This window comes from Crocodylus siamensis, chromosome 3 (genome assembly GCF_052110815.1).
Source record: "Crocodylus siamensis isolate JL-2025a chromosome 3, ASM5211081v1, whole genome shotgun sequence".
NCBI classification, from domain to species: Eukaryota; Metazoa; Chordata; order Crocodylia; family Crocodylidae; genus Crocodylus; species Crocodylus siamensis.
Genome location: NC_143397.1, coordinates 198,582,747 through 198,606,445, shown reverse-complemented (window position 1 = coordinate 198,606,445; position 23,699 = coordinate 198,582,747). Strand labels below are relative to the sequence as shown.

Sequence of the window (23,699 nt, the reverse complement as noted above, 5' to 3'; positions counted from 1 at the left end):
TTCATTAAAAGTCCCACATTTTCAAATATTGAGAAGGAAAAAAAATCTCAAGTGGCCGGTAAAATTTCAGGCACTGTTATGTTTTTGAAGATGTATTTTTCTGTGTCTAGAGTAGGATTCTTAACATTAAAAATATATCAGTCCTTATTACATGCACAGAAATTGCAATTCTGATAAGTCTCTATGCAATCTTGGAATCTAAGTGAAGGACCACTTCAAAATTGGACCTGCAGTGTCTGTATAGATTGGGCACTTCAATGGGACTTTCGGGCACTTTTAGCTAAAGCTGATTCAACCTGGTATTAGATAAAAGTGCCAAAAGAGCCCCACTAAAGCGGGAGAGCTATACAGACATTGGGTGAGTTGGATTCAGCTAAGGCACAGCTTCTTCTGAGCAAGTGTGGGGCTCAGTGCAGAAATACACCAAGTTTAAAGTGCCGGGGTTTTGGAGGGTTTTTTTTAATATCTGCAAGTGGCCTCAGTGTCTTTTATATTCTTTTGAGTTCTTCCCTCAACCTTCAAAAATTTTGCCATGACAATATGACTATGAACTTCTTTGAAGTTTTATTTGATAATAAAAAGAGGCCTTGGGATTTTCTTTTCTTTTTTTCTTTACATTTGTTGAGGTTTAGAGGTTCGGTTTATTGACCACATCTTAAATTTATTTTGCTTCTTGAGTACAGAGTCATGATTCAAAATGTCAGAAGGTCAAAAGTGACTGGTAATTATTGACATGAAATTAAACACTCATAATCCTATCAATCCATATAAAACAGATATTGCTTCAGTGGTATTAAGCATAATAAAAATTAATAGAAATAAAAATTATAATCTTTCTACATATGCTTCCATACCTTGGCTGTCAAGCTGAAAAAGCCTTTTGGTTCAACCATTTTCTCTAACACATGGCATTTCATTCCAGCAGTGCTGTCATACTCATAAACCACTCCATATTCCAGGTGAACATTATCAACAGTCAGACTAACATGATCTTTCCTCCCATCAATTATTGCCATAGTGTTGAATTTATCAATTACCTCTGGAATTAAAAAAAATATAATTAATTAATTTTATTTGGCCGCTCTCAGACCTAAATCCAAATAAAAGAACAGCAGTAGGCTAAATCTTTGGAAATAGGAATCTTTTGATAACTATTATTAAAAGGCACATAAAAAAAAGTCCTGTCTACAAGCTGAATCAATTTAGGAAAATACTCAGGCTGTGGATGACTAAAGACCAAATTAGATTAAGAGGTGTGAGGACTAGTATCTATAGACACAAACTATAGTATATTATAGACACAGACTGTAGTAGTATCTATATTATAACACACTGTAAAAAGTTTGTTAAGCTTTACTTTGCTTGAAAGGTACTTTGATATTTGACTCACATTTGGGGGCCCAAAACAGCATGTTATTCATCTTAACTGACTTTGGACTATGTTATCATCATTGATGAATTTAAACTAGAGTTTTTCATGAAAGTGACATTCTCCCAAAATATCAGGTTGAATATGGGAATTTCAACTATTCCAAGGAAGATGGTATTTTAATATTTTCTTTTTCTGTCAGATCGGGAATTGCCAATAAATCCTTACATAAAACAAACTTCATGGTCTGCTTCATAGTTCTCTAGGGAAAGAACAAATTCTATTTTCCTTGCTAATAAAAAGGAGCTAGTAAAAAGAAGGGCATGCTAAAAATAAAACTCAGACCTTCCACTTTGCAGTCAAAGACATCCCCTCCATCACCTCCAGGGGGCTTGGAGTTTGTTTTCTGAAGATCTTCCTGTGCACTCTCAATACTGTTATATACCCACTGTATGGAATCTTGCTAAAAAAAAATAAATTCATGTGTAATAAAAACTGCTCCATTTCACTTCTTTCAAACAGGAGAACATTTTAATACCCTAGCTATTAGAAACGTTTGTCAATTATATTGTTTTCTGTGTTTCAGTTTGAAAAACAACAAGATGTTGGACAAAGAGTAGTGAGATTGATTTTTATCAAAAACAGTTGTAGGAAAATGTATTGTACTGATCCTAGAGAGTTTATCAGTTAATTTGTTTCTGACTGTGTTTATAGTTAGTATAGCTACCCTTTGTTTTATGCCTCATCAAAAAGACCTGTACAGCACATCTGAAGCAAATACAGTGAAACAAACATTTTGTTAAACAAGGAATAAGCAAGATTCCCTTCTCCCACAGAGTGTCCACATAAAATTAAACTCACTTAACCTCTTACTTTTCTGATAAGTGCGGCAGAATAAAGGACAAAAATAAAATGCAGTATGGCTGAACTGAAACTGAAGCCTCTAAGAAGCAGTGAGTGGGATCAACTGTAAGTTAAGAAAGAGTATCAAGTGTTGAGTTGATTATCATGTTTGCCGTATGAAATGTTTATCAAAATACAGCCTAATTATGTAAAACATATAGTACCTTTCTAATCATCCACCAATTAATGGGTTAATATCCTTAATGATTAAGATATATTTTACCTTTCTAGATAAACCCACATTCAAATATGCTTTACCTTTTACTCAAAGCAATTCATACAGTATTGAAGGTACCTAATATTTTGTATCCAGATTTCAGAGAGTCTTCCTAGAAATACCCAGCAGTTATTTGCACAGCTACAATCCAAAGGAAATAATTTTGAATCCCAGTTTGCTTTGTGAGATGCTGCTGATTTGACTGTGGGATTGTTTTATAGGTCTATATTCCTCAGACAACAGTCTGTACCAATCAGTCAGAGCTCTACTCATATCTTGAGGAGTCTACTGTGGGCTCAAAGGACACCTTATTTTGTTCAAGAAACACGATTCCCAATTACTCCCTAACCTGAATTCAGACAGCCTTCACCAATATTGTAAATGCCTTTAATTTAGGCAATTAAAGATAAAAGAAACTATACAATGATATCTAGAAGTAATAAAAGTGCCCCCTTTTGACAAGAACTCAACTCCATTTTGAAATCTTTTGAGATCAATCATGATATGGTATATAACGGTTTCAATTCTATACTGGAGCACAAAGAGACCCACAGGAAGCATCTTCATTAATCTGCTATCATCTACATCACACACTTGAAACAAACCCATATTTCCACTGGTTATCGCATATCTGTTCAGTTGGACTGAGGGAAGGGTTTCACACTCCATTTTAATTGGATTTTTTTCTCAATTAGCATGAAATTAGATATATTGTGAAGTTAATTAATTATACTAGCTTATGGTTGATAAAGAATTTCCAAGAACTTGGAAAAATTACATTGCTGAATTCACCTTTTTAAAATAACATTTAGCGTAGGTTTTAGAACATTTGATTTTCTTTCTAAACTAAAAAGCAAAACTACATTTTGTTCATCTAAAGAAATAGAAAATCCGAATCTTTGAAATAATCAATTTCCTAGCAATGTGGAGTAAACGGAGTGCAGAGAGACATTTATAAGCAAGATACATGTAAGATACATATATTTTTTCATGTATGTATAAGTGTGTTTGTGTATTGCTCTCTCTGTACTAAAGTGACACTAAAATCTGGAAAAGAAATTAGTAGAACGGGTTATATTCACTTGCTGATGAACAGGAAGCAAGCTATGTAAATGGATCTCCATCAAAATGAGAATGTACCTCATAGTATTTTCTGGATGGAACACTGATAGAAATAATCCTTTAAGAAGACAACGTGAGAAAAATATTTAGTTAAATGCTTCACTTTTTGAAGCAGAAATCAAACACACCTTGAACAGCAGCAGTAAATGTTAAACAATCATCAGATTTTATTGTTTAATAACCCTGTCTCCCCTTTGTTTCTTGAACACATGCTGGATACTTTGGGCACAATATAGAACAAAACATGAAAAAGCACACAGGGAGTCAAATGGGAGCATAAGCAGTAAACTGTACCTGCATTGGACGCCTGTATTTCCTGCAGGCTGTAACATGGGCAATAACGCTTGCATGACTCTCTTTGCTGACATTAATTCCATTCACTTTGATTATGCACTGTCCAGGGTGGAGACCAGCTGCAGCTGCCACAGTTCCTTAAAAAAATTGTGAAAGTTGCCAAATCACATGCTAAAGGATCCTCTTTTAAACTAACTAGCAATAAGCTCATTTTGCATGAGGATCCGGTAGTGTTGCTCCTTACGTGGCTAGTAAAGCCAGTCAACGGGACTCCAAGAAATGTCATGGTTCTATGCTGACCATGTGGGGAATTTTCTGTATAGACTTTATAGATTATTTTAGTAAAAAAAACATTCAAACAGACATCTCTGAAAATCTAGGAAAATATGTATTTCAATTTTTTAGTAAAAAAGATAAAAACTTCTGTAATTTGACAAAAATTAAACATAAAGAATTATTATAGTCTAAATTCTATTCAGTTTTCTAACCCTTTGCTTCTTGACTCCTGCAGATGTCTCTCTCGCTACCTAAAAAAAGAAGCTCTGACAACTGGCCCCATAATTCAAAGAAAATATTAAAGTCAACCAGAAAGTTCCAACCAAACAACATGTGCAAAACCCATGTCCAAAGGCATTTCTGTGTGTTCAGTTCTTATTTTAATCGTCCTTCAATTTCACTTGTAATGGAATGGCATACCACCTGCTTCCAACATTTAAAATGTTGGAATACAAAATTTTATTAACTTTAATCATTGTGAACAAAGATAAAACAGTGTTTATAAATAAAGTATATGGTCCAATAATTTTTTCTCTCTTTAGAGTGACAACCTTGGAAAAGACCTCATTATGATGAACAGAAAAAGCATAGGTGGAGAAAATCTACTAGAGCTATGTGAAATTTTGGCAGCTGTTTCAGAATTGGAATTCTGGGTGCCGAAAAACCTCTGAAATGAAACAGAAGGCTCTGAAACATCTCTGAAATGTAATGAAACCATCTGAAACATTTCAGAAATGTTTCAGATGTTTCGGATGTTTTGGAGCCGGGCTTGCAGGGAAACAGAAACTAAGAAGAGGGAGGGGGAAGAAAGGCAGAAAGACTGTTCTGATAGTGACATCTGTAGCTGGCCAACGTCTGTGATCTGTTCCTGAGGTCCCTTCTGTCCCAGCGCTCTGGGGGAGGGACAGCAGCCTGCTGTCATCCCATATGCAGATCTAGGGGCCTGCACCCCCCGGGAGGAGCATGGCAGAGCCCCACAGCCCTCCCGAGGGACACAGGCCCCTGGATATGTGTGCGGGATGACAGCATGCTGCTGCTGCCGGCTGGAGCTAGCGCCAGCACTCGAGTCTGTTCGGTGCAGCCCATGCCAAGCACAGCCAGGGAAGACACGGGAGAATCCCCCACGGCTGCCAACCCAGCCTAGCCTCCAAAAAAAACAAAAAAAAGCCACACTCACTGGCTGTAGCTGGGGCTGTGGGAGCTCTAGGGCCATGTGGCAGAGCCCCACTGCCCAGCCTGGCCCCAGCATCCCAGCACTTTAAAAAAAAAAGCCCTGCACTCACCGGTTCTGGCAGTGGGGATCAGAGCCTCTGAGGACTCATGGCAAAGCTCCCTGCAGAGCATGGGGCAGTGAGGGGGCAGCGGGAATCCCCGCCCCGGTACCCAAGTGGCAGCTGCCCCATGGCGTGGGTGCAGTGCGGCTCAGCAGGGTGCCACATACTGTCTGGGAGTTGGGGCCATTGGGGCTGAGTGGTGCTGGGCTCCAGGTGACTGCCAGAGCTGTCCCAGCTCCCAGACAGTGCATGGTGCTCTGCCAAGTCGCACTGGACCCGTGCCATAGGGCAGCTGCCGTGCAGGCACCAGGTGGCAGGGGTGATCCCACTGCCTCCCACTGCCCCACACTGTGCAGGGGGTCTCTGCCATGAGCCCTCAGAAGCCCTGATCACTGCTGGTAGAACCAGTAAGTGCGGGGCTTTTTTTTTTTTTCTTTTTTAAGTGCCAGGACTAGGCTGGGGCTAGCTGGCCTGGAGATGGGGTCAGGCAGGGCAGCCATGGGGGCTTCTCCCACTGCTCCCCACACCTGGGAAAAGGCAGGCACAGCCAAAAGAGCTGGTAGCCAAATTGCCTATGTATGGGAAAAAGGGAAAATCTGCAGCCGCCTGGCTGTGCCTGCCTCTCTCTGGCCAATCTGAATCTCCAAAACAGCATCAAAACTCTGGAACATATTTGGCCAAATCGAAACACAGCAGTGATCTGAAACACCAAAACAAATCACTATCCTCTGAAATGGCCGAATCTGAAATTGAAATGAGACATGGCCATTTTGCACAGTCCTATAATCTACAATTCCCTGCAATATACCTCAAATGTGTTCTGGAAGGACTGGTTATTGGGACTCAAGTCAACTAAAACCCCATGTATAGTCAGTTCTTTTCCTTTCTGTGGTAATCATGAAAAAGGTGCCAGTGAAGACTACGGGCTGGATTCTAGTCCTCCTATTTAGCCCATAATTGGATGTAGGTATCTAAGCATGATCTTATTCCAACTTGCTCAAGTCCCTGAAAAAACTGATCATACAAACTGTTGGTTCCAAATGTAATACCACACAACAGACATACAGAATACTTCTGTTCTTTGTTAGTATCAGACCAGCCATCCAGGGTATGTTAAATTAAAGGAAATGGCAAGTTTCTGACAGTCATATCACAGAAAGGACATAAAACAGTATTTAGAGCAAACATCTGTAGTTCATAAAATGGTCTAAATCACTGGAGTCCAGAGCTGCACAAAAGTAGCTGTCAAAAGCATATACATAGGATGTAAAATGAACAAAGTAACTGTCAGAAAGTTACTCCTGACCTCTAGTCAATGAGTTCATTTACGTCTTCTACTAATTATTCCTTAATCTGTAAAAGGACATTGTTTTTAAAACCTATATATGGGTTATGTTCAGAACAAACATAATTTCCACAAACGAAATGTTTCAAAGGAGTTTTAAAAAAAATTCTATTCTATTCAGTAGTTCTATTTGATGCTGTTTGCATCAATAGGAATGATCCTGTATATTATCTTACCAGGACCTTAAGACAGTATGGAGATGCTTGCTATTATTTTAGTCAGAACCTGGGACTTACCTCTCCCAACAGCATGGACAACTGATGGACCAAAGCCTCTGATTTGGAATCCCAGCCCATCTGCAGAATCAGGAATCTTCACTGTCCTAATACAATACAAGAACTCCAGATGAAATATTAACTGGAGATTATGGAAGAATCTTATCATTAATTCACCTATTGTAATCAACCTCAACCCCCTCACCCACAAGCCAGATATTTTTCACTCTTTTGAAAGCTGAAAAGGACTAAAAAGAGAGACTCTTAACCACCACTAGTTATTTACACCATGACATAATGCTTATCACCATGCTTTATGACCATTTGACATTTACAATTAATTTACTTTCACAATACTCATAGGAAAGCAATGCTTCATTTTTCAATCAAGAGTGGCAAACATGAAAATTGAAAACTACCTTTTTTAAGAATGACTAATGGTTTGGGGTTCATTTCTTTCTGGCATGAGATACTTTGAAAGGGCCTGCCTGTTAGATAGTACTTTTTTTTATTTCTTTTGTTTACTTGTATTAAGGTGCTATCAAAACTCAAGAAATACATTCCAAAGAACAACAGACTAAATTTTGTCCTTTAAAGCTCCTACAACATACCCTAAAAAAATCAAATTAATTTAATTTTAGTAAATTTCAATTTAAAATGTTTTCTTTTAAAAAGTTCCAATAAGTCTATGAATTACAGAAATCACAAAAAACAATGGATAAGAATAAGGGAAAAAATAGAATAGAAAAAGAGAACTGATCCTGCAGCTCTTATTTCATAAGGATCTCAAAACTTGGCCCAGAGATAAGGCTACGATGAGACTGAGACTAAATTATAGTCTGAGTCTTCATGAGATTAAGATATACAGAGAAAAGTAAATCAAGTTAAATGTGTGATAACATAACACACATTCACCCAAGTCATTGTGTTATCAAATCAAACAAACTACAAAGATATTCCACAAAGACATTCCACATCTAATGCGAAGCACCTCTTTGACTTATGGTGCCTTAATTGAGTGCATGGCAGGTTAAAATTTGTTGGGCAGCCTTGCACATGGGTTTTTAGATGCTGAGCAGGGATGTTAATCAAGCACCCTCAGCTAGAACTTGCAAATCTGTGCCGGGGCAATCCCATGTAGGGCTGTAATGCACACTTTCCCCTTTTCAGCACACATGAGATTGTTATTCTGGGCTCTACAGACACCAGCAATTTGAGAGGGTGAAGCATGGCATAGGGGACCAGTCCCCCATATCAGTCTCCTTGTGCCAGTCGTTGTGTGGTTGGGATTCATGCCCTGATCCTAGCAATCATATGTCCTGCTACGCATGTGTGACATGGCAGGATGTACAATGGTTGTAATCAGGGATAAGATCCCATCTGCCATTAAATCAATGTCTGCTAACACTGTGAGCCAGAAGCACCAAAGTCCTGGGTTACCTCATTCCTAGGCAGCTACTTTGGCAAGTGCCTGAGAGTCACAGGCTTTGAAAGTCCCAGTGGTGCAGACTGCCAAGGAACCATGATTCTGCTGGAATTTCACTGAAAACTAGTTAGGTTCACATGTCATGAAGACAAATAAGCAGATATCAGTGAAAAAACATTTCATGCCAATGTTTCTCTAGCTCTACTAAATTATAAGTTCTTTTGGTAGGAACTATCTATTGCTCCATATCAGTGTAGTGCATAGCACAATGTGTTAGATTTTAGGAAGTAGAGTATTGAGAAAAATAGAAGAAAAATGCTGAGATTCAGAAGAGATAAATGTTGTTTTAAAAGACATTCATTCAACACTATGCAAAAGTTTTATTCATCCATAAATTTTCAGTAATAACCAATATCACTGTATCACTTCTTGCACATAAACAAAAAAGGTGACCATACCCTTGGTTATATAGGGATATCCTAGGGAAAGGCTGAATCCAAACCCTTGCAGCCCATGTGCCCTTCTAAAAACTAAACCAACTAGTCTGCAAATGCTAGTTTTCCATTTTTACCAACATGGAAATAAATCAGCTTTTTTTAATCTTATGAATATTTCCAAATTACTTCAGTGTGAGATTTTTCCTGAATCAGAATCTGGAATCTTCTTACACATCACTGCTTTACTAAAATTTGATAAATGTTGCAATTCAACCCACAAGGCACATTTTAGTTGTTGTATGGTAAAGCCTCATGCCCTTTTACCCTATGGTAGGTTTATCATATACGCATACTCTAAATAACACTTTTATATAGTCCTTATACTTGTTAATTTTAAAAAGTTGTCGTTAACAGGTGTACTGTGGGAAATTTTTATTAATTTAAGTGTGCCTTGGGGTGGAAAAGGTTGGGAAACACTGGTATATATTGTACTTTAGCCCTTACTGTCATTTTGATTCTGATTCTCCTTTCTCTGTTAAATTAGTGTAACATCCTGCAGGGCCGGGAGCGAATTCAGGCAGATTTGGACAGACTGGGGAAGTGAGCGGGTCAGAATAGGATGTAATTTAGCAAGGATAAATGCAAGGTGCTGCACCTGGGGAGAAAGAATCTCCAACACACCTACAGACTGGGAGGTACCATTCTGAGCACCACAACAGTGGAAAGAGATCTCAGAGTCCTGGTTGATGCAAAAATGAACATGAGCCACCCATGTGATAAGGCAATAAATAAGCAAGGCTAACCATACTCTCTTGCATCAGGAGGTGCATCACGTGGGGAGGGGAAGTGATAATTCCCCTCTGTGAGGCATTGGTGAGGCCGCAGATGGAGTAGTGCATCCAGTTTTGGGTGCTGCAGTACAAGAGGGATGTGGATAACCTTGAGAGGGTACAGAGGAGAGCTACTCATATGGTTGAGGGCCTGCAGGTAAGACCCTATGAAGACACACTGAGGGACCTGAATCTCTTCAGCCTCCGCAAGAGAAGGCTGAGAGGTGATCTTGTGGCTGTCTACAAACTCATCAGAGTGGGCCAGCAGGGAATAGGGGGCACTCTGTTTACCAGGGTGCCCCTTGAGGTTACCACAAATAATGGCCACAAACCGAAGGAGAATAGATTTAGATTGGACATAAGGAAGAAATTCTTTACAGTGAGGGTTGCCAAAATATGGAATGGGCTTCCAAGGGAGGTGGTGCTTTCCCCTACTTTGGAGGTATTCAAGAAGAGATTGGATAGGCATCTGGTTGGCGTTACTTAACCCCAGTGCTCTATCCTGCCTGGAGCAGGGGGTCAAACCTGATGATCTGCCAAGTCCCTTCTGACCATAGAAATCTATGAAATCCTTAATTTACAGTTATTTAAACAAAGACCATCGTCAGTGTTTTATCTATGTCTACTGACCTCACAGATTTAAGACTTAGGCATAGCCTAAAGCAGGGCTGTCCAACTTCTTAGCAGCTGAGGACCACATCAGCAGGGCCTGCACGTCATGTGCTGCACCAGCAGAGGTTACAGCCCCCCTCACTTCCTGGACTACAAGCTCCCCCAGCACCACATGGGCTGGTCACTCCTCCCTCTCCACTGCAATTTGCGGATTGGGGACCTACCCCCACCCACCACCACCACCACTGCACTGTGCAAGCAAGCAGGCAACCCTGCAACCACCACCTTGGCTGCAAGCTCTGCTGCACCATGTCATGACTCCCCTGGCACTGCAGACTGTGCAGCACCATGTTGCCCCCGGAGAAAGGGAAGGTGGAACCTGTAGACCTTGGCTGCATCAGCCGCACAGCAGGGCAGGGTGCTAGCTTCTCCAGAGCAAGGCTGGAATCTTGTGGCAGTGACATCGCAGTCCAGAGCACGTGAGGCACAGATGAGGGGAGCAGTGGCCAGAGGGCCACAAACTGCCAGTTGGACAGCCGTGGATTAAAAGAAAAGAACTAAAGTCTTTGAAGTAATAAACTGGTATTCCATGATTCTTCCACATAAAAGGAAGAAAGGGAAAAAACTTTTTTTCTTTCAAGGAGTCTCTTAAAGATCTCAAGGAGTTTATTTTTTTAATCTTGTTTATAGGAGCTAATGAGAGACACCTATTAGATCACAGAGTCTAGCCTACAGTTGGACAGGATATAGTTCCCAAATAGAGGAAGTTGTTTAATAAACAAAATATTAGAAAATTGCCTATGTATGGGAAAAAGGTTCATTTACCCTTGTGGGTTCTGTATTATTTAAAATGAGAGTAATTTGAAAGTCAAAAGTTCTGTTCTCCTTTAGCTGATATTGTCTGATAAATGTAATAGATATAAATTGAAAGCAGATTGATTTAGAAAAGACTAGCTAAAGGGATCTACTGTGTTGATCACAAATCAATCACTTTATTAAACAAGAACATTTTGCATAGTCAGGTAACTTTACAAGAGCCATTTAAACAATTTAAAGTACCTTTCAGCAAGAAATCAGCTCATCCTAGCTACAGGCAACAATATTAAGTTAATTCAGTCATTCCTGTTTAATAATATAAAGCCATTTGCCTTTTAAAAGTCCCTTCAGTCACCATTTTTAAAATTCCCAAAACAGGAACCACAACTTACTCGCGTGGTTTTGTGCTCACAAGAACCCTGAGGGGCTGTCTGCTGTTTAAACATGCTCTCAAAAAGTAATCCACTTCACTGAAGGGTCTCAGAAAAACTAGGTCACCATTAATGGCGAAGATCTTTTTCCCTACTTCCAGACCTGCCATCTAAGTGAGAGAAGAAGAAAAACAATCAGAATCTTTTTTTTGACCACCAATATAATGATTTCTCCTCAGTTGTACTGAAGAGCCAGTAATATAATGTCATATCAATAAGAAATTGACAAAACAGGCATAACCCAGACCTAGGATGCCAAAAAAACATATTGGAAGCCATGTTTGAAAAACACTTAGTACAAAAGGCCCTGACCTTGGCTGAAGCCTTCAGACATTGCTGCAATACAAGTTAATAGTCATTATTAATAATGTAGACAGCATGACAATAACAGAAATTGGCCCAGTAGAAACTGTCATATTATCTAATCTACTTGTCTGCTGTTCTCTAAAGAAGTTAAAACTCATTTTCAAAATACAGGGACTTTCTAATAAACGTGGTAAACAGCAAGTAAATGTTTTACCTTACAAAAACAAAAAATCCTCAAACATTTTGTGTTTCACACATTTGAGCCATAGATATGACATACAGGATCATAAAGTATCTTGAAATCAGGGTGGGCAAAGTCCAACCCAGGGGCCGGATCTGACTGGCAGTAGACTCCATTTCCCAGCAGCCCCTGCCCAGATGGCTGGGGCCAGTTTTCATGGAGACCCCAGCAGCAGCCATGCTGTGATACCACAAGGCTGGCGTTTCTGTGGAGACAGCCCCTGGCAGTGCTGGCAGGCAGCAGCAGCGCCAGCCTCTTCCTGGTGTAGGGCTGAGGGGAGGCTGTGCTGCAGGCAGGAGCGGGGCAGGTTCAGCTGCCACCACTTGTGCAAGGTGGGCAGCAGTGGCAGCAGTGATGCCCCTGGGAGGGGTGGCTACAGGAAATTTTGGGGTGGCTATTGCCCCCCGCCCCCCACCCAGCACCATCCCTGCAGGGCAGGGAGCTGCTCTAGAGACATGGTAGGATCTTGTGGCAGTGACAGCATGGTCCAGAGCAAGGGCAAAGCCACGATCTGCAGCCTGCATGCTCCAGGCAGGGGCATGCAGGCAGCGGATCACAGCTCTGCCCCAGCTCCAGACCACGCTGTCACCACTGCAGGGAGCTGGGGCAGAGCTGTGACCCACTGCCTGCACATCCCTGCCCAGAGCATGCAGGCTGTAGATGGAGGCTCTACCCTGGCTCTGGACCATGATGTCACCACTGCAAGATCCTAGCCCAGCTCTGAAGCAGCTCCATGCCCTACCAGTGCTGCTGGGGCCGCTCTCCATTGAAACCCCGACCTCATGCTATCACACCACAGCTGCTGCTGGGGTCTCCATGGGAACCAGGCCCAGCCACGTGGGCATGGGCTGCAGGGAAATGAAGTCTGGCCACCAGCTGGATCTGCCATTTTGCCCACCCCTGCTTTAAATTCTTGGGCAATTAAGTCCCTGATAGATGTTACAATCAAAAGCACCATGTACCACCCTGGCCAGGAGTTGTGATCAGCCAGAGGTGGTGAAATGTGCCAGTTTAATAATTAGGAATGGAGAGGTTGGGGACAGAGGACCAATCACAACATATTGAGACCATTTCCTATGTACTCCACAGCAGAGCAGGCCTTAAGGAAAATGGCACCCTGACCAAACTTGTATTTGGGTACCCTCCGGTGCTCTTCCTACCTAGCACTCTCCCATCCCCCCATGCTGCCCTGCTGCAGAGGGGCTCTGTCTGATGGGCGAGATAGCTGGCAAGGCATCTGCCTGCAGCAGGGATCACTGGCTGCAGTCCCATGGAGTCAAAATGAAGGAAGCAGGAGCCTGTGATCAACAGCTGGTGAGTACTTGCATGGAGCCTCCCAGTGCCCTACATCTACCCTGGAGTTCCTCCAGAGCCCAACACACAACTGGCCACATGCAGGCAAGCCTTGGCCAGAGCCATCCCCCGCTTCCCTCCAAGGGCCTCCAGCCCCAGCCAAGGGCTCCCTGCATATGCTGCCCCAGACCACACTGCCCCACCCAAGCAGAAGCAGGTGTGGAATCAGGTAGCTCACACCAGCGTCACATCATGCGGGGCCCCAAGCAACACCCCAGGCCAGCACTGCTACCTGCCACTTGCAGTGCCCATATGTGTGTGTGTGTGGAGGGGGTTCCCTCCCATAGCATCCTGGGCATTTGCCCACATCACCCCCACCCCCGCTAAGGCTGGCTCTGCTCCACAGGCTGGGCACTAGCCACATGTTCAATTAAAGGCCTAAGATAAACTAGCCCTAAAAGTTATTATACACCATGGCTTATTCCTCATTTATCATGCCATTATTTGATTGAATGTGGGGCCAAGTCACTACTTAAGACATGATTAACCCGTTAATCATGTCTTGTGTAGAACGTCTGTCAGGGGTCTAGAAAAAATAGGGTTATGCAAAGTTAATACAGCTGAACTTTGGCTGGATATAATCCTGTGGTTGTATTATACCACTGTTTTGCTGCATCTTTAATTCCTATCCTTTTGTGGGATAAAAAAAAAGTTAAATGCAGCTCTTCAAGGATTTCCCTGTAAAATAAAAATTCCAAATGTTATCTTAAAATATCATTATTTCTCTATCTATGCATATACAGGAATTCCCATTCATGTCAGTGTGTTCCATCTGAAACAATGCCAACATAAATACAAACCCTCTCATTTACTTTCTCAGATTTTCAAACTTTGCAGTTTACATTATTACAAATAAAAACAATAAAAACCTTGATACCCCCCACTTTTAAATGAAATAATTCAAGTATTTGTCTGTGGAGTGCCACATTTGCTTTATTTTCATCACATGTTCTTTGCAGTCATGCCTGGCACTCAAGAATAAGGGTATCACATAAAAATAAAACATTTATAAGATATTAATAATATAACTTCAAATATCATAAATCACAACAGGAAATAAAGTGATAGGGCTACAAATGGTTATAAAAGCTGTTTTAAACAAACATGACAAAAAATCCAAATTTTTCCTTGAAAAAATATCCAAAGCAGGAAGCTGAACGTTATTTTCTAAATATATGATATTTAAAAAATTATACCACAAATAAGAATGTGAATATACATTTTTGAACAAGACCATAAAATGTAAAAGTAAAAAACCACAGTATAAATTAGTATTTGATACCTCAGCATTTGACCCTTTCTCCACTACTTTAATAATAGGCACTTTGTTTTTGTCTTCTAAACCAAAACCATAGCTGCCTTCATTAGATTTAATCTGAAAAATAAAATAGTTTAACACAATGTTTACTGAAATGATCTGAAATGTTCTTTAAAAATAAATGAAAGCAAAAACACGCTGTGTTCTAATACACAAACATAGGATGTTACTGCATCCTACCTATTACTGGCCAAAGCAGATGTTTATTCAAACTAACTTACCAATAATGATTTGGCTATAACATTTTCCACAACTTTTAAGTCATGTTTCATGAGCCTGTGCTTCATATTTGATCCTTCCATTTCTTCATCCGCAAAAAAACGAAATAGCAGTGGTTCATCTTTAAATTCACTTTTTTCTAATACTGTAAAATACACAAATAAATAAAAAGATTAATTTTTCAATTGTGAACAAAAGTTCTTTCCAAAATAGTAATCATTTTTGAGCATTTGTACTCTAGAGCAACCCAAATTTTTTAAACATAAGCAGCACAGAATCATAGAAATTAAGTGTTGCAAGGGACCTTGAAAGATCAGTCCCCCTGCTCTGGGTAGCAATATTGTTGAGATCAAATGATCCCAGCAAGGTGTCTGTCCAGTCTCCTTTTGAAAACTTCCAACATTGCAGACTGCACCACTTCCTTGGGAAGTTTGTTCCAGATTCTGGTCACCCTTACGGTAAACAATTTCTTCCTTGCCTCCAACCTGAAACCTTCCTTTAACAATTTATGGCCGTTGCTCCTTGTCCTTCCCTGGGGCGCCCTAGTGAACAGTTTTTCTCCCAGCTCCCAATATGCACCCTGTACTTACATAAGTTATACTTTCTAATTGTACTCAATACAAACAACAGCAGCCTCATGCTCAAGTACAGCAGTTTGATTTCACAAGCCAGAAGAAATATTTTATCTTCAAAATAATTTTAGCTGATATTTAATGAACAAAAGCTTATAAGCTTTTCTCCTTCAAAGGGATTCATAAACATAAATCTGAAGAGCTCTGCTAGACAGCTGGGCTAGGAACAGAAGTTACAGAAAAACTGGCTGGAGTGGTCCAAACCGGAACAAAAGTTCAGTGAACATAAATCACTTTCAAAATGGCCAAAACCAGTTTAAGATAAACCTGGTTAGATGTAGTATCAGACGCAATTGATTTAGGTCAAATCATTTTATAGAACTTCTGTCCCAAATCCCTTCCCAATTCAAGTTAAATCACAGTCCACCAGGATCCCTGAATGATGTGCAGCCCTGGGCTCTGCTGTCTACTCTAGCGGAGCACGGCTGGCCCCTACCTCAGCTATTACTGAGCTAAAGCACTAAAGCCTCTTCTTCCTGCCAGCACCTCGCGGCCCAGTGGAATGGGATGGGGGGGGCAAGGGAATAGAACCCCAGCCCCTCCTATCCCCTCCATGTGTACAGGACAAGAGGAAGGAAAGCCCCAGGAATGGGGGCTTTTCACTGCTGCAGCAGCCAGGTGAGAGAGGTGACAGGCTAAGCCTCATCTCCTCCCTAGTCCCCAACCTGTGAGGGGGAGAGATCAGAGCAGGGCAGGGAGAAACACACTGCCCCAGCCCCAGCCCCCACCCCTTCCACCCTCCCTGGTCTGTCCAGCACAGGGGGAAAGCTCCCACTGGGGGCTTTTTGCTCACCTGTAAGAGACAGTGGCAGGGAAAGAAATGCACCAGCCCAGCCTGGACAGTCACTGCCATGCCCCCATCCAGCGTCTGCCTGGTGCAGGGGGGCAGGGTGGAGAACGCACTGGCCTGGCCTGGCCTGGCACTAGTCTGCCAGATGAAGTCTGGCTGGCATGGGGTGATGACAGCCCCCAGTGGGACTTTTTGTAATCCCACAGCCCAGTAAGTCAGGTGGGGATCAGCTCCACCCCCTCTTGGGGAGGAGGCAGGGCTGAGCTGATTCCAGCCCTGCGAGTTGGCTGCAGGGGAGCGAAAACCCCCAGTGGGGTATTTCCTCCATAGTGGGCAGAACCCAGTAGGGGAAGGGTGGGGGCAGTGCCAGTCCAGGTGTGTGTATTCCCCCACCACCTCGCACACACATGGGACTGGGGAGGGGGCAGAACTGAGCCAATCAAAGCCCTGCTATCTAGGCTGTGGTGGATGAACAGCCACCCAGGGGGGGCTTTTCCTTTACCAGGGAGACCCCAAAAGGGGGTGGGGGACAGGGCCAGGTAACGCATTCCCCCTCCCCACCCCCTTCTCGGAGGCAAGTTCTAGGGAGAGATTTTCTGCTGGCTTTCTCCTCCCTGAAGCTTATAGGGCAGGGGGAGTACATGGATAATGTCCAGCAGCCAGCCAGGCCTGGGCTGCCACTGGACTGGGTTTAGCAGCCTAAGGCAGCTGGCCATAAGGGGTAGTGTACATGAGAGCCTCCAGGCTCCTGGATTGGGCTGGTGCAAGCTTCTGCCTGTCTTGGCCACCCAAACACTGAACGTCAGTTCAGCTGCTTATCAGTTCAAGCTATGCAGCTTAGAAAAACTTGTAAAGATTGAACTGATTCCACCTCAGGTTTTTTGAACCTCTGTACTTAGGCCTGTTGAAGATCGCTGTTTACTATCGAACCTTGGCACTTTTCAGGTGGTGAAATGTGCCAAGTTAGTAATTAGGAATGAAGGGGTTTGGGACAAAGGACTGACTACAACAGCAGATTGAGACTATTTTTATATTGAAAAAGAAAAAAAAGTTGCTGAAAAGACAATGAGGCTACCCCTTGTTTTATTTCTCCCATTCTCTCTCTGACTTCACGGCCCTTGCCTCAAGGGAAATGAACACAATCTTTTGAGAAGACAAGCTTAGACACAAACATTACTGGACACTATGAACCATGGACTCAACACTGACAGTGGTTTTATGGTTCATACCCTTCATATCATTTGATGAAGTAAGCAGTTGCTTACAAATGCTTATGTAGCTCTGACTTAGTCTAGGTGCAAGGTGTGACTCTACCCTGCCTTCTCTATGGCTCATTACAATTTACTTGCTCCCTCTGCAAACCTCTCAATGCTCCTCAGAAAGTAACAGCCCTCTTCTGTCTGGAATTGTCTTATTGTTTTACATAAATTAGGAATATATATTTAACTGTTCATTACTTGGTGTGCTCATAATTTATCTTTGATCCACAAGTTTAATATGCATTTCCCCTTATTTTTGTTCAAGTAAGAGATCAAAAATCATTCTACCTAATGTTTACTGGGGCTATATCTATTTCTTCCCCCAAAAGATTACCCAGCCTATCTCCCAATTATATGGTTAGCCCAATAAAAGATATTAGCAAACTAATTTTCCTTCTCTTTTGTCTGTCCATACACTTAAGAATCATTTCTTCCCATGATCCCTTCCATTTTCTTTTCATCATTTTTTCACATTGTTCCTTATCTCAACTCCACTGCATTTATGTTGGCTGACTTACAATGGCAGGGCTCCTAGGCAGAGATCAGATTGTATTCAAAGCTCCAATATTTCTTAGTAATGATTACTAACAAAAATGCCTCCATAAATCTTTCAAAGACTAATGGCCCCACCACAAACACACACACACACACACACACACACACACACACACACACAGGGTATATTCTTATTTAACTCTAAGTAACACAAGAATTCTGTTAAATATTTTGTGAAATATTTAAAATGTTTTTTCAGAGACAACTGAAACCATTTACTGACTTGCCTATCTACCTTTTCTAATCTCTTAAATGAGTTCCTTTATTTTCTTCTTACAATGCAGAAGCAATTTAATGAAACATGAGTGAGAACTTGTACAAAATGTGCTTACCATGGTGCATAAACCCATTGTCGCAAAGAGCTACACCAAAGATCATTGCTTCCTCCCTGGTTCGGCAATCTCCCTGTTAAATCAGAATACGTGGTATGTAATAACACTCTGAAAAAGGTATTCTACTGTATATCCATAACACTAAAAGAATGGAAACTGTGGACAAAAGTATGAGTAAATTATGCTCCTGCATAATAACATGTTCACTATCTTCACAATGATGACATGCCTACTATTAGGCATGTAATTTTATAAAACAGGGATGTCCAACTTCTAAGCACATGGGATACAGGCCAGGGTGAGCTACAGCCCTCCCTGGGTTATCATGCATTATACATGGCCCGCTGTACTACACAGGAGCTCTTCCCAACCACACATGTGCTTCCCCATGTGCTTCCCCACTTGCCACTGTTGCACCACATGCCCACACAGACTTGGGCTCGCTCTCAGGCCCCCATCCCAAGCTGCTTTACCCTGCCCTATCCTTGGGGCAGAGGCAGGAAGTATATGACAGAGTGGGATCCCAGCAACTCCAGCTACTGTTGCAGACAGAACAATGCAGGAGAGATGCAGCTAGACAGGAGTCAGGTACTGCATCTTAACTTGCGGCATATGGGCTGCTATTTAGATAGCCTTAGTCTAAAATATTGAATCCTGATGGTGACACTGCATTGTCAAAATATTCAGGTAACATAGATATTCCAGAAAATAAGCCTAAACCAAAGTTCATAAGATATCCTAAATCTTTTCTAATATTTTTGGTTATCAACTTTTCTCCCAATTATTTTCATTCTTTACACTTATTCTAATTTATTGTCTGTGATTCTTCCATTACTTATTCCAACATTTCTGCTGACGTGTATATTTAAACATACTCAAAGAACAATGATGGCTTTAATTTGTAAAATGATGCTACAAATAATTTGTAAACATGTAACATTTATAAGCCATGTTCATTTTCACATTTAGTATTGTCCCAATACACATGAGAAGTACCCTAATTTATTCTGAAGGTATAAAATTTGTACAGAAGGGATTCTTGAATCTGCGCTCTCACTCAATTGCTGTCAGCTCCTATTCCCAAAGAACCTCTACTCTTGTCAGATTTTGCAGCCCTATATAATAGTAGCACAGAACCACACTGGCTGAGAACTATCTAAATTCAGAGAAAAAATGGTACATCACTCAGCCTTCAAGTTACTACTATCCTCTTTCAATACAAATATTTGCCTAAAGCGGAATTCCCTGATTGTAAACTTCTCCCTGCCACTTCTTTTTGCCTAGTAGGTAATCTATAGCTCCTACCCTGTTTTTAAAAAATTACAAACACTGCTGTATATTGTATCAGGAAAGAATTAAGCAAACCACACAAAAATTAAAACTTCAGTTTGCAACACAGGAAGATCAGCCTTTGGCCACTGTCAGGCAATTTCTGCCATTTTATACAACTAATAGTTACAGAACTAATAGTTCTGTATTTATAGAAACTCAGTTTTAAAAATTAGAATTTTTGGACAAGCTATTTGCCAGTTGCTTCACTCAATAAACCACTACTTTCTATGGAAGGATGCAACCTCAATATGCAGAAAAGATCAACCTAAAAATACACTTGCCTGTGCAATCAGCCAGTCTATCAGTTTGTTAGCCATGACTACAGATTTGTAGGTCCTTAGGTGGTAATCTTTATCCCTGTTTAAAAACAGAAAAATAAATCCCTCTGTGTTACACACAAATCAATACAAGCATTATCTATGCTGTTTTTAATAATTTTGTGTACCTTAGATGTAGATGCTTAGAGGCTGCCCCGAGATCAACTCCTTAACTGGAATTAAGGACGAGGCAGAATTTGGCCCAATTTTATATATAGTATCTACTCTTCATATCTGAATTTATTCTAAGAGAGTCAGTAAATACTTAACATGTGGCCTCACCTTATTACTGGAGTAAACAGGCTGTGAAGACGACAGTACAATCTTACACCCTGTTAAAAATAAGGATATGTTTAAATCCTTTTACAGTGAATGAAATAGCACAGTTCATGCATATTCTAGCAAATCTTAACCAATCAAATCTTGGAATCCATTTATATTTAAAAGTAGAACATAAATTTTATAGACATGTTTTCATATATCAAAATAATTTCTGAAGCTTCCAAAAAAATAAAAAAACCCTAAACTTTTATTGACAAAGTGAAACACAACTCACTATACACTAAACAAACAAATTAAAAAATTTGATATGAAATGACTCAAAAGTATTTGAATATAAAAATCATACTTTTTTGACTTTCAAGTGTTTTCACCACAGCATTTTCCTGAAAGCACACCAGTATATAAAAATATGTAAAAAAAAAATAACAAGAAAATGAGGACACACACTACACCAACAACACAAAATAAATGAAAAGTTTTAGGCAGAAACTCTGCTACACATTGCTGTGCCAGCTAACTCAGAGATACTCAATATTTGCAACCAACAAGGAGAAAAAGCAGTGAAGTAACTATCATAACAGAATAGGTTGGGAAAAAATAAAGTGACCTCAGTTTACATTTGTTGAATTCAACAGAATCATAAACTAGAATCATCAATGGGGCTAAGAGTGACTTTTGCTTTATTCCTTCTATTAACAAATTCACTGTGGATATAAAAAAATCACACAACTTAAATGTCTGCTAAAACCTCAGGTGACTTCTAATGTCTTGAGAAAAAAAAATACCATTTTTAAACATACAGACACACCCCTGAATAAGATATACACCTTGTTTTTGAAAGGCAAAATGAAGAAAAAAAAATCTATCTTTGAACATACTGTAAGAGTAACTGAGTAGCACCTTCTACAACAGGAATCTCTGCAAGCAGGGGGAAGGAAAGGGAGGAAGGATGGGGAGAGTACCACAGACAGCAGCTACAGAGCCTTATTGCTGCAGCATTACTTTTGCTTTCCCGCCCAGCAGAGGCAGAAACTGTTATTACTATATTTCCCTTGTTATTAAATGCACCCAATTTCCAACACTTGAATTTTGGTAAAAGGCGTGTGCTGTGTACAAAAAATATGATACTGTTTCCTCACTAAAGGAATATCAAAGGCCAGTCAGATTTGAAAAAGCAGGCAAAAGGAATGCCCGTCTAAAACAGCCATACTGTTTGCTTTTTTTAAATGCAAGGTCATTGAAAAAGGAACAAGCATCTCTAATATGATTTTGCAATGTCTGCTGAAAAAAAAATCATTTTTAGCAAATGCATTTCCTTGTTTCTACAGGATTTGCAGTAAGCCAAGAGCCAAAACTTGACTTCAGATATGCGTTATTTACTCTGATTCACATTAATGCGAGATATATGGAAGTGTCCAGGGACTGACTTTGTCCTAACAGTGTGTTTTTGTTTGATACGTAACCTGAGTTTCATCTCCAACACATTTTTATTAATAACAGTACTTTTGTACCTTGGAAATAACATCCTGCATTTCGTTTCGTGGATAGTATGTTCCATCATCATAACGGAATCTGTAGAGCATGTGTTCAGGTTTGAACTGGTGCTTATCTGTAACTAAAGCAAAAAGTAATCATGGAAAGCTAACCAAAGAATTCTGATTCTGCATAGGCAGGAAGGCAACCCATATGACACGAAGTAATTCATTCTTTATATACCACCACCAAATGACACCAGTCATAGATTTAACCAGAATTTAAGGTCTGAAGGGAACACTAGATCATCTGACCTAGACATCTGGTTGTTCTAGCCAATTCATGTCATCCACTCTTTATTGAGCCCCATTAGTCCAGCTAAACCAAAGAGCTTCAGTCCACAAGAAACCAAGCTGTTGCATGTGTGTCAGGGAAAGAACAAGATAGACCAAGGTACCACTAATGGCATACAACTAATTAAATGATACATTACCCAAAGGATCCTAGTCCCAAAAATATACCAAGATACTTACTAGCCTAATTTGTGGGAAAATGCCTTTCTAACCTCAAGTCAGGCCCTAATGAAACATAATTTATTTGAGCAAGATGCACAAAAGTAAGTATCTGCACGGCCTTGAAGCACTAGTCCACCATACCATCCCTTCTTCAATTGGGCCCAACCTTCAGCTACTTCAGAGAAAGACAAGAAAAAATTCAGAATACTTATGACCAACTGCTCATCAGTAAACATCCCTCCCTGTCCCTTGCTGAAACTCTGAAGTAAGAGGTTTTATTTTATTATATTTTTAGCATAGAATTGCTAGTTTTGCTAGAATGTTGTGGGTAGGGAAGACCATCCAATTCTCCAAAAGACCCATCAAGGAAGGACAGAAAAAATAGGGGAAAATAAAATTCCAAGAGAAGAGAGGAGTGCCATGACTGTTCAACCAAAGCCGCTCCATACATTGGCTACAAATGTCTCCCAGAAATGGATTAAAGAATGTCTCCTAGAAAAGAATCTAAACTCATTTTAAAGACATCAAGCACTGGTAAGTCCCAGATTTAGTTACCCTCACTCCAAGGAAATGTTGGCTTGATTTCAAATCTGAAATATTTCTATCTTCAACTACTAGTCACATGACTTTATTTTGTCAGCAAAACGGAAAAGACCCCACTATCGGATACCACCTCTTCCATGTATAGGTCTCTGTACACAGTTATCAAGCCAACAATCAGCCCTTGACAAAGCAAGTGTAACAAGTGGGCCATCCCAGGGCCATTCCGAATGTTGGCCCACCCACCTGCCTTTCCTGTGCTTTTCACCACGCCTTTATTGTATCTAAAGTTGTTCCTAGGCAAGAGGCTGCCTGTTTAATTGCCCTGATGCCAAGGGTGAATACATGGCTCTGAAATTCCCCTTATACCGTGTCCAGTGCCTCACAGATGGCATCCATATCCACTAATACTCCCCCGGCCCCTTAACCGGTTTGCACTTGGCTACACCCAGCTTGAACTTGGCCTCAGGCATCCTCAGACCTACCTGGGCCTCAGGCCCCCCCTCTCTGGGGCTTTTTCCTGTGGCCCCATACTGGGGCTTCAGTACCCTGCCCTTCAGTGGGGCCTCAACACCCAGGTTCCTTACTGGGCTTCTATCCTGCCCTCCACTGGACTGCTGGGCCTAAAGCCCCTTGGGCCTTAGGCCTCACTCAGTGGGCCTCGGCCT

General features: G+C 41.0%; 1 protein-coding gene across 1 annotated transcript in view; it reads right to left on the bottom strand.

The window, feature by feature from the left end:
- The window catches only part of PREX2 (phosphatidylinositol-3,4,5-trisphosphate dependent Rac exchange factor 2), a 300,944-nt gene that overhangs the window by 142,635 nt on the left and 134,610 nt on the right, over window positions 1-23,699 (bottom strand). Inside the window, exons 12-22 of the mRNA XM_090040116.1 lie at window positions 22,015-22,118; window positions 20,504-20,553; window positions 20,186-20,261; window positions 18,573-18,645; window positions 15,007-15,149; window positions 14,750-14,842; window positions 11,529-11,677; window positions 7,037-7,122; window positions 3,906-4,042; window positions 1,715-1,832; window positions 855-1,039 (exon numbers count right to left, since the gene is read on the bottom strand). Of these exons, the coding sequence (XP_089896242.1) occupies window positions 855-1,039; window positions 1,715-1,832; window positions 3,906-4,042; window positions 7,037-7,122; window positions 11,529-11,677; window positions 14,750-14,842; window positions 15,007-15,149; window positions 18,573-18,645; window positions 20,186-20,261; window positions 20,504-20,553; window positions 22,015-22,118 (1,214 nt within the window). The remainder of the gene's footprint in view (window positions 1-854; window positions 1,040-1,714; window positions 1,833-3,905; window positions 4,043-7,036; window positions 7,123-11,528; window positions 11,678-14,749; window positions 14,843-15,006; window positions 15,150-18,572; window positions 18,646-20,185; window positions 20,262-20,503; window positions 20,554-22,014; window positions 22,119-23,699) is intronic.